General features: G+C 49.7%; 1 protein-coding gene across 1 annotated transcript; it reads left to right on the top strand.

The window, feature by feature from the left end:
- The first annotated feature begins 793 nt into the window (after positions 1–793).
- On the top strand, positions 794–11,357 carry LOC148474064 (POU domain, class 5, transcription factor 1.2-like). Its single transcript, XM_088459141.1, has 5 exons — positions 794–1,495; positions 4,304–4,415; positions 4,507–4,637; positions 5,375–5,539; positions 11,082–11,357. The coding sequence occupies exons 1-5, from the start codon at positions 794–796 to the stop codon at positions 11,355–11,357; spliced, it is 1,386 nt and encodes a 461-aa protein (XP_088315267.1).

The following is an 11,357-nucleotide window of genomic DNA, read 5'->3' as shown; positions in this document are numbered from 1 at the left end:
AGCAGTCCTGTTATGACAGACACAGGTCACAGGTCCCTGTGTGATTACTCCCAGTAAATGGGTTTATTAGGTCTAATGTTTAGGAAATGGGGTGGAATGATTGCTGGAGTTTTGGGACCTAGTTGTAAGAATTGACCCTGCTGAATATTCATCTGCCTCTGTGGAGCTGGTGTTCCCATGTATATAGAAATTCATGTAAGGAGCAGACTCTTTACACTGGATAATGTTTGAGCATTTGCAAATGTGATCACCTGTTTAAGTGAGGGCTGAGGGGTCTCTGCACAGCGTGCTGGGAATTAATATATATCACCCCCATATAACTAATATTCTTATAGCACATTATTTTATTTCCTTACACCTATATGGCTGCTATTCATTGCCATTGGAGAGGGTGGGGGGGGGGGGGGTCATTTGTTTTAAGTGAGCCAATCACCTAGGAGGCCAATTACCATAGCCAGGGGGAGGAGGGGTCTCTAGGGCTAGTGTAAGGAGGCCCACGATCATGGGGAATTAGATTACTGCCAGCAAAACTACAGGACAAACCTCCATCCCAATACTAAAGGTCCTCTGAGGACCTGCAGGAGCCTAACTACAGCCAAAAACTTCATGGACTGACCCATAGGAGACCTCCAGCAGGTCCAGAAAGAGGGCATCTTGCCCTGACTATTAGGAATATTGTAGCTGCTACAACAAGGGAACCAAGAAGATGATGAGAAGATCTCAGAGTTCAGCGCAACTTTCCAACTGAAGCTAACTCGTAAATCCAGACCTGGGACTTGAGGAACATCTCACTATGTACAACCAGCAGAGCTTCCAGGCCTTTGCCCACAGCCCGGGGCTGATGCAGGATGCCAACTGCCAGTACAACATGGGTGGCTATGCTGGCATCAGCCACCCCCACCACCCTCAGGCCTTCTACCCCTTCTCCACAGTCAAGACATCAGACTATGGGGATCTGGGGGTGCAGGCCATGGGGGACTGCCCGGCTCAGGTCATGCACTGGAACCACCTGCCACAGCTGGACTCTGCCAGCCAGGTGGGCATCCGCGGGGAGCAGCAAGCCAGGGAGCAGATGGCCAGCCCGGGGGGCAACAAGAGCCGCAACGTGAAAAGAGAGAGGGGCCAGGAGGTGGAGGTTAAAGAGGAACCTCCGCCGGCCAAGTGTAACCTCCCATTGCCCAGTATTTCCCCCAGCAGCGCAGCTTTCTACCCCCAGACCTGGGAGACCAATGGCGCCACCGTGTGGCCAAGTGCCCCCAGCGCAGGTACCGTTGCACCTCCCAGCAAGCCCCAAGCCACCGTCAAGCCTCAAGCCGCTGCTCCCGCGGTGCAGCAGCCGCAGCAGTACCCCTCCAACCAGAGCCCCAATGCGGCTGCCGAGAGTGGCATCTCCAGCATAGAGACCAGCCGCTGCAACAGCGCCACCAGCTCGGGCACCACCCCCAGGAGCATTTCCAGCGGGGTCAGCGAGGGCATCGGTAGCGACAATGAGGAGGTGAGTGCACACTGGCGCCCCCTGGTGTTGTCTGGTGTTTACCTCCCCCCCCACTTCTCTGGGGTATCATGCATGCCCATCGTAGCCTCCTGTAGACCCTTATCCATAAGTGATATTCTAGAGATAGTATTGTGTAGCACCCTGCGTTGTACGAGGCTCAAATAGACCAAAAATGTTAATTATTGTGTAATGTTACAATAAAACAAAAACTGCCTAGATTCTAGCAGGGTGCGGAAAGCTGTGGAGATATATCATACAGATTATTGGCTACTAGGATGATGTGACCCCATCCTGTAATTACCCAGTTTTTTTGTCCTGGCTTCTTGTACTAAGATATTTATTGAGGGTACTCCCATCCTGTAATAAGGTCCCTGTTATGTATATTGAGGGTACTCCCGTCCTGTAATAAGGTCCCTGTTATACTGAGGGTACTCCCATCCTGCACTAAGGTCCCTGTTATACTGATTGTGTTTGTACTCCCATCCTGCACTAAGGTCCCTGTTATACTGTTTGTGTTTGTACTCCCATCCTGTACTAAGGTCCCTGTTATATTGAGGGTACTCCCATCCTGCACTAAGGTCCTGTTATACTGAGGGTACTCCCAACCTGTACTAAGGTCCCTGTTATACTGATTGTACTCCCAACCTGTACTAAGGTCCCTGTTATACTGATTGTACTCCTATCCTGTACTAAGTTCCCTGTTATACTGAGTGTACTCCTATTCTATACTAAGGTCCCTGTTATAATGATGGTACTCCCATTCTGTACTGTTCCGTTATACTGATTGTCCTCCTATTCTATACTAAGGTCCCTGTTATAATGATGGTACTCCCATCCTGTACTAAGTTCCTTGTTATACTGAGTGTACGCTTATTCTATACTAAGGTCCCTGTTATAATGATGGTACTCCCATTCTCTACTAAGTTCCCTGTTATACTGATTGTACTCCAATCCTGTACTAAGGTCCCCGTCATAATGATGGTACTCCCATTCTCTACTAAGTTCCCTGTTATACTGAGTGTACTCCTATTCTATACAAAGGTCCCTGTTATACTGAAGGTACACCCATCCTGCACTAAGGTCCCTGTTATACTGAGGGTACTCCCATCCTGTACATCTCTGTTATATTGAGTTCTTGACCTTGTCACTTTGATGTGACTTCAACTTGTACTGAGCTCGTTATATCAGCTTGTTTTGAGCTCCTGAGCCTGTTATATTGAATGGACGCCATCTTGTTATAGATTACCTTACCTCAGTGCTTCCTAAACTTTCTTGGTTCTCTGCGCCCTTAAGCCCTCAGCTATTTTTTTCACGCCAATAAGCAGCGGTCCAAACGGAGGTGCGAGTCAAAGTGAACGCGGTTTTTCTACCATAATAGCCTGTGCGCAGATGGAACTTAAACATCAAACTGAATTTATCCCCAAGGTGTTTCTTATTGAGGTATTCAGCAAAAATGATTCAAATCAGAAAATTGCACTTTTCGTAAATTATGCGGTGTTGGACACAGTTGCGCTCCTGTTTGTCCATATTCCTCCTGTTCAGCACTGTAAATGGCTGCTGAATATTTAAGGCATACAGGAAGCACGTGGCCTGGCCTATGAACAAGCTGCCCCAAATCTTTTTCTGTTGGGACCAGGATCCACGGCACCCCTGGGAGTGCACTGTGGCCCTCCAGGGTGCCGCGTGAGTTTGGGAACCATTGTCTTATCCTGTAGTATTGAGAGAACTCCATATAGTTTTTTTTTTTGCTACTGAGCTTGTTATAATGACTGAATTGTCATATTACTCTGAGTCCATTATGTTGTTATATTGGAGCAGATGTATTAAGCTTTGGAAAGTGATAAATTAGAGTGATAAAGTACCAACCAATCAGCTCCTAACTGTCATTTGTCAAACTCAGCCTGTAACATGACAGTTAGGAGCTGTGTGGCTGGTAGTTTATCACTCTCCAGTTAATCACTTTCCAGAGCTGAGTACATCTACCCCCATTGAGAGAGCTCTATATTGTGTTGCGCTTCTGGCCTTGTCAAAGTGAGGTGATGTCATCATGCACTGAGTTTGTAACAGTGATGTCACTCCATCTTTTTCCTACCATATATCAGCTCAGTGATATATAGATAAGGATAATGTCTGTATGTTTTCTTATATACATATACATCCCCGTTGCTATTCCATCAACTGACTGTTTTGTGGTGTCTCTTAACACTTTTTTACCAGGAAAACTTTATTCGTCTCCTGATTGTGCGTACATGGGTAATTTATAGAGAGCGAATGTACAGACAGTTTTGCAGGTGTTCCAAAAGTCATTAGTTCCTGGGAACTCTGCAATCTCAGCTCATGATTTAGCCACAGGTCATCTTAGAGTTGACTACGTAGGCATTGGGATTATATTTGTGTTGTCAGCATTCTCTAAAACCTTCAGACGCATCCTGAGAAGTCATAAGAAAGTTTGTACCGGAAAATTCAGTGAGATATGCTAACACGAGGTTTCACAGATCCATTAGGATGAAAAATACACAATATTAGTTCATATCATGCAGGAAGGGCGCATTTCTGGTTCCTTTGCATGTCTTGTTTTCAAAGCATCATGTAGATATGACGTGACAGGTCCACCACAAGGGGATAATCTGCATGATAGCTAGCCTGGTTTCTCCCCTTGTCTACTGTATTTGTACTTCAGGTCTTGCGTTAAACCTATTTTACTATTTGTCTTACATGATGTTCACTGATTTATTGATAATGGTACAATTGCTCAAGATGTTGTTTGTTTCTGCTGGTAAATGTTGTTCCCTTGTCGTGCTAATGCAGGAAGTCCCGACATCCGCTGAGATGGAACAGTTTGCGAAAGATCTCAAGCACAAACGTATCACGTTGGGCTATACCCAAGCAGACGTGGGCTATGCCCTAGGGGTTCTTTTCGGTAAGAACATGGGCGCTGGAGTTTTGGGAGACCTGACGGTAGAGCGTTGGTTGGAGTCTTGTGGGTGTGACATCTTTCTTCTCTCCTAAAGGCAAAACCTTCAGTCAGACGACCATTTGTCGCTTCGAGTCCTTACAGCTGAGCTTCAAAAACATGTGTAAGCTGAAGCCTTTGCTGAGGAGCTGGCTGCACGAGGTGGAAAATAATGAGAATCTGCAGGAGGTGAGTACGAGTCGTGACTGGAGGGATCTCCTGAGTCCATCACTGGACATGATTCTTTAGGACCAGGCAATCTGCTGGGACAGCTAGTACAGTGCTTTCCAAACTTGTGTTTTTGTCTTCCAAAAGTGCAGGGTTTTGGGATTGGGACAGGTACAAAAGGTCGACACCATAATGTCGGCATGACAAAGGTTAGACAGTACTGAAGGCTGTCAGGTTGACATGTTCACAAGGTCGACATTAAAATATTCAACACGGAAATGGTCGACACAAATTTTTGTTGCTTATCTAACCCTAATCTTCGCCCTAACCCTCCCCTTGCTGCCGAACCGCCCCTCCTAGTGCCTAACCCTCTGGTGAGTGTCTCACCCTAAAAGTAAAATAAACCCCATATGTCGACCAGTTCTGTGTCGACCTTTTGTACCTGATGACCTTCTGTACTGTTGACTTTTTGTAGCTGTCGAACTTCTTCCATGTCGACCTTCTGGTGTGCGACCAAATCATTGTCAACCTTTTCATTGTTGACCTTTTGTATGGAACACTCGGGATCTCCTCAGATCAGAGTCACTGTATCCAATCCTGGTACTTGACGGACTCTCATCAAGGAAGATCCCGAATACCTGCTCCGCTTATGAAATTGTTCATTCTGAAACTTTTAACTGCTAAATGCTCACGGAGTAATGAATTGTTATAGGCCAGTTAGTCTTAACCAATACAGTAATATTTATTTAATGTAACAGATCATCAGCCGAGGGCACGTTCTACCTCAGGCCCAGAAGCGAAAGCACCGAACCAGCATCGAGAACAACGTTAAACGCCGTCTGGAGAACTATTTCATGCATTGCTCAAAGCCAGGTGCCCAAGAGATCTCCCAGATTGCCAGAGAGCTGAGCATGGATAAAGATGTAAGTAAATGGGGTTACCCTGTTAGTCTGATTACCTAGCATACACAGATAGCTGGGCCTATAGAGGCCTACCTACCGTCCGGGGCGCACTCAGCCATTTTGTTGCCTAGCGTATTAACTGAAATGGATCCTCCTCGCTATCTGCACAGTTTAACAGAGGCGTTAGTTCCGCATACATGATTGAAAGTGTCACATTTGAACTTAGGCCCTGATTCAGAGCCGGACGCTCTGACAGAGCGCTCGCTCTGATTCAGGGCCGTCCTTCTTAATTTTAGAGCGGCCTCCTCACCGCTCGTATAGCTGTGGGTGACCACCCACAGCTATAGCGAGCAGCCATGAAGATGGTCGCGATGGTCAAGACCATCGCGACCATCGGGCTTCCGGCCCTGGAGTGCTTTCGGCTCTATCAGAGCCGAGAGCACTCCCACTGACATCACTTGTGGGCCCCAGACAGTAGGCGTTCCCATGGGAACGCCTCCGTCTGGGCAGCCACGCCCCCGGCACGCCCACCAAAGGGGGCGTGCTGTCACTCACCATCGACAGCACGCCCCCTTTGTAGCGAGACCCATAGCGATGGCTTGCCCGTCGCTATCCGGGTCTCGCGCATGTGCACAACGGAGCCGGGTCCATCGTGCGCATGCTCAGTGGTCCAAAACATCGACCCGCTTGCGAGCGGGTCTGAATTAGGCCCATAGTTTTACATAGAGTTGTAATATTGTTGTAACAATATAAAAGATTATTATAAGTGTCAGACGGGCGGTTTGTACGCTAAATTTTGTCCAGTAGAAGAACGCTAGTATTCATGGCTCTCAAATCTCTTCTTGGGGTGGGATGTATCAAATATTATAATGAGGTAAAACCTCAGAAAATTGCCGTTGAGGTTTACTACCATATACTGTACATGTATCGCCAAGTGTTGTTCCTGCACTTGTTATTAATGCCAGCACTTTTCTAGCTTGGAAAATAGCAACGTACAAAGCGCTCATCTGGTTCTACCCTAACAGCCGTCCTGTAATAAATGGGTGACAGCTGCGTTCTCCAGATTTCTGTACACTTACTTTGTGTGTACAGGAATCAGGACACAGCTTGCCCACAATTACAGTGCTAGCTCCTTTATACTTATATAAACCCATACAGGATTCTAATGTTGAAACATAACCCTCCAGCTCACAAATAGATGGGTTGGAAGCAAGTTAAATATCCGCTAATTGTCCACCGCAAGCCCCTCTAATTCGTACCCCAATGTTCTGCTTTCCCTGCTTCCTTTTCTCTCATTTAGTACTTGGAGGATGTGGTTCATTAGATCAACAATAAAAAGGTTGTCAGTGTATAAGTCGGCACCAAATGGTCGACAATCACTAGGTCAACAGGGACAAAAGGTTGACAGGTACAAACTGTCGACACACGCAAGGACAACATGGATCTAGGATGACATGTACAAAAGGTCATCATAAGTATGGTTGACACAAAAATGTCGACACATTATTTTTTTTTCTAACCCTAATCTTTACCCTAACCTTCCCCTTGCTGCCTAATCCTTACCGTCCCTCCTAGTGCCTAACCCTAACCCTCCGGTAAATGTCTAACCCTAACCGTCCCTCCAAGTGCCTAACCCTTACCATCGGAGTAAGTGGCTAACCCTAACCGTCCCTCCAAGTGCCTAACCCTAACCATCCCTCCTAGTGCCTATCCCTAACTATTGGGGTAAGTGCCTAATCCTAACCTTCCCTCCTAGCGCCTAAGCCTAACCCCCCGGTAAATATCTAACCCTAACTGTCCCTCCAAGTGCCTAACCCTAACCATCGGAGTAAGTGGCTAACCCTTACCGTCCCTCCTAGTGCCTATCCCTAACCCTCCGGTAAGTGCCTAACCCTAACTGTCGGGGTAAGTGCCTAATCCTAACCTTCCATCCTAGTGCCTATCCCTAACTGTCCCTCCAAGTGCCTAGCCCTAACTGTCCCTCTTAGTGCCTAGCCCTAACCGTCCCTCCTAGTGCCTAGCCCTAACTATCCCTCCTAGTGCCTAGCCCTAACTGTCCCTCCTAGTGCCTAACCCTAACTGTCCCTCCTAGTGCCTAATCCTAACCTTCCATCCTAGTGCCTAGCCCTAACTGTCCCTCCTAGTGCCTAGCCCTAACCGTCCCTCCTAGTGCCTAGCCCTAACTGTCCCTCCTAGTGCCTAGCCCTAACTGTCCCTCCTAGTGTCTAGCCCTAACTGTCCCTCCTAGTGTCTAGCCCTAACTGTCCCTCCTAGTGCCTAGCCCTAACTGTCCCTCCTAGTGCCTAGCCCTAACTGTCCCTCCTAGTGCCTAGCCCTAACTGTCCCTCCTAGTGCCTAGCCCTAACTGTCCCTCCTAGTGCCTAGCCCTAACTGTCCCTCCTAGTGTCTAGCCCTAACCGTCCCTCCTAGTGCCTAGCCCTAACTGTCCCTCCTAGTGCCTAGCCCTAACCGTCCCTCCTAGTGCCTAACCCTAACCCTCCGGTAAATGTCTAACCCTAACCGTCCCTCCAAGTGCCTAACCCTTACCATCGGAGTAAGTGGCTAACCCTAACCATCCCTCCTAGTGCCTAACCCTAACCCTCCGGTAAATGTCTATCCCTAACCGTCCCTCCAAGTGCCTAACCCTAACCATCCCTCCTAGTGCCTATCCCTAACTATCGGGGTAAGTGCCTAATCCTAACCTTCCCTCCTAGCGCCTAAGCCTAACCCCCCGGTAAATATCTAACCCTAACTGTCCCTCCAAGTGCCTAACCCTAACCATCGGAGTAAGTGGCTAACCCTTACCGTCCCTCCTAGTGCCTATCCCTAACCCTCCGGTAAGTGCCTAACCCTAACTGTCGGGGTAAGTGCCTAATCCTAACCTTCCATCCTAGTGCCTATCCCTAACTGTCCCTCCTAGTGCCTAGCCCTAACTGTCCCTCTTAGTGCCTAGCCCTAACCGTCCCTCCTAGTGCCTAGCCCTAACTATCCCTCCTAGTGCCTAGCCCTAACTGTCCCTCCTAGTGCCTAATCTTAACTGTCCCTCCTAGTGCCTAATCCTAACGTTCCATCCTAGTGCCTAGCCCTAACCGTCCCTCCTAGTGCCTAGCCCTAACCGTCCCTCCTAGTGCCTAGCCCTAACTGTCCCTCCTAGTGCCTAGCCCTAACTGTCCCTCCTAGTGCCTAGCCCTAACCGTCCCTTCTAGTGCCTAGCCCTAACTGTCCCTCCTAGTGCCTAGCCCTAACTGTCCCTCCTAGTGTCTAGCCCTAACCGTCCCTCCTAGTGCCTAGTCCTAACTGTCCCTCCTAGTGCCTAGCCCTAACCGTCCCTCCTAGTGCCTAACCCTAACCCTCCGGTAAATGTCTAACCCTAACCGTCCCTCCAAGTGCCTAACCCTAACTGTCCCTCCTAGTGTCTAGCCCTAAGCGTCCCTCCTAGTGCCTAGCCCTAACTGTCCCTCCTAGTGCCTAGCCCTAACTGTCCCTCCTAGTGCCTAGCCCTAACAGTCCCTCCTAGTGTCTAGCCCTAACCGTCCCTCCTAGTGCCTAGCCCTAACCGTCCCTCCTAGTGCCTAGCCCTAACCGTCCCTCCTAGTGCCTAGCCCTAACCGTCCCTCCTAGTGCCTAGCCCTAACTGTCCCTCCTAGTGCCTAGCCCTAACCGTCCCTCCTAGTGCCTAGCCCTAACCGTCCCTCCTAGTGCCTAGCGCTAACCGTCCCTCCTAGTGCCTTGCCTTAACCGTCCCTCCTAGTGCCTAGCCCTAACTGTCCCTCCTAGTGCCTAGCCCTAACTGTCCCTCCTAGTGCCTAGCCCTAACTGTCCCTCCTAGTGCCTAGCCCTAACTGTCCCTCCTAGTGCCTAGCCCTAACTGTCCCTCCTAGTGCCTAGCCCTAACTGTCCCTCCTAGTGCCTAGCCCTAACTGTCCCTCCTAGTGCCTAGCCCTAACTGTCCCTCCTAGTGCCTAGCCCTAACTGTCCCTCCTAGTGCCTAGCCCTAACTGTCCCTCCTAGTGCCTAATCCTAACTGTCCCTCCTAGTGCCTAATCCTAACCTTCCATCCTAGTGCCTAGCCCTAACTGTCCCTCCTAGTGCCTAGCCCTAACCGTCCCTCCTAGTGCCTAGCCCTAACTGTCCCTCCTAGTGCCTAGCGCTAACCGTCCCTCCTAGTGCCTAGCCCTAACCGTCCCTCCTAGTGCCTAGCCCTAACCGTCCCTCCTAGTGCCTAGCCCTAACCGTCCCTCCTAGTGTCTAGCCCTAACCGTCCCTCCTAGTGCCTAGCCCTAACTGTCCCTCCTAGTGCCTATCCCTAACCGTCCCTCCTAGTGCCTAACCCTAACCCTCCGGTAAATGTCTAACCCTACCCGTCCCTCCAAGTGCCTAACCCTTACCATCGGAGTAAGTGGCTAACCCTAACCATCCCTCCTAGTGCCTAACCCTAACCCTCCGGTAAATGTCTATCCCTAACCGTCCCTCCAAGTGCCTAACCCTAACCATCCCTCCTAGTGCCTATCCCCAACTATCGGGGTAAGTGCCTAATCCTAACCTTCCCTCCTAGCGCCTAAGCCTAACCCCCCGGTAAATATCTAACCCTAACTGTCCCTCCAAGTGCCTAACCCTAACCATCGGAGTAAGTGGCTAACCCTTACCGTCCCTCCTAGTGCCTATCCCTAACCCTCCGGTAAGTGCCTAACCCTAACTGTCGGGGTAAGTGCCTAATCCTAACCTTCCATCCTAGTGCCTATCCTTAACTGTCCCTCCTAGTGCCTAGCCCTAACTGTCCCTCTTAGTGCCTAGCCCTAACCGTCCCTCCTAGTGCCTAGCCCTAACTATCCCTCCTAGTGCCTAGCCCTAACTGTCCCTCCTAGTGCCTAATCCTAACTGTCCCTCCTAGTGCCTAATCCTAACCTTCCATCCTAGTGCCTAGCCCTAACTGTCCCTCCTAGTGCCTAGCCCTAACCGTCCCTCCTAGTGCCTAGCCCTAACTGTCCCTCCTAGTGCCTAGCCCTAACTGTCCCTCCTAGTGCCTAGCCCTAACTGTCCCTCCTAGTGCCTAGCCCTAACTGTCCCTCCTAGTGCCTAGCCCTAACTGTCCCTCCTAGTGCCTAGCCCTAACTGTCCCTCCTAGTGCCTAGCCCTAACTGTCCCTCCTAGTGCCTAGCCCTAACTGTCCCTCCTAGTGCCTAGCCCTAACTGTCCCTCCTAGTGCCTAGCCCTAACTGTCCCTCCTAGTGCCTAGCCCTAACTGTCCCTCCTAGTGCCTAGCCCTAACTGTCCCTCCTAGTGCCTAGCCCTAACCGTCCCTCCTAGTGCCGCCTTAAAAGTCCCTCCTAGTGTCTAGCCCTAACTGTCCCTCCTAGTGCCTCGACCATATTTGTGTTGACCATTTCCATGTCAAACATTTGTACCTGTCAACCTTTTTATACCTGTCGACCTATTGCTTGTTACTGTCGACCTTTCATACGGAACCCAGTACTCAATCCAGTCATTATCTGATATATTTGTCTTGTTGCTGTCACCCTTAATGCTTTACCATTCATATTTGGTTGTATCAATCTGCCAACAGGTGGTCCGAGTGTGGTTCTGCAACCGCAGACAGAAGGGCAAACGACAGGTGCACCCCTACCTCAGGGAAAATGGGGGCGAAGCCTACGACATTGTACAGTCACTGTCACCTCCTAACGCTGGGCCTTACCCCATGACGCAAGTGATTCCCTCCCAAGGTTTTGCCCCGCCCTCCCTGGGTTCCAACCCCGCACTTTACATGTCTGCCTTTCACAAAAGTGAGGTATTTCCGCAGGCCATGCCTCATGGAATGCCCATGGGCAACCACAATGGATAA

Source organism: Taudactylus pleione, unplaced genomic scaffold (genome assembly GCF_031769625.1).
Source record: "Taudactylus pleione unplaced genomic scaffold, aTauple2 ptg000897l, whole genome shotgun sequence".
NCBI classification, from domain to species: domain Eukaryota; kingdom Metazoa; phylum Chordata; class Amphibia; order Anura; family Myobatrachidae; genus Taudactylus; species Taudactylus pleione.
The sequence above is the reverse complement of the archived record's forward strand: the minus strand, read 5'-3'. Positions and strand labels throughout refer to the sequence as shown.

Coding starts and splice junctions, on each gene's coding strand:
- LOC148474064 (XM_088459141.1), top strand. CDS start 794: ATGTACAACCAGCAGAGCTTCCAGGCCTTTGCCCACAGCCCGGGGCTG. Junction 4,416..4,506: donor TGCCCTAGGGGTTCTTTTCG/GTAAGAACATGG, acceptor TCTCTCCTAAAG/GCAAAACCTTCAGTCAGACG. Junction 4,638..5,374: donor ATAATGAGAATCTGCAGGAG/GTGAGTACGAGT, acceptor TTAATGTAACAG/ATCATCAGCCGAGGGCACGT.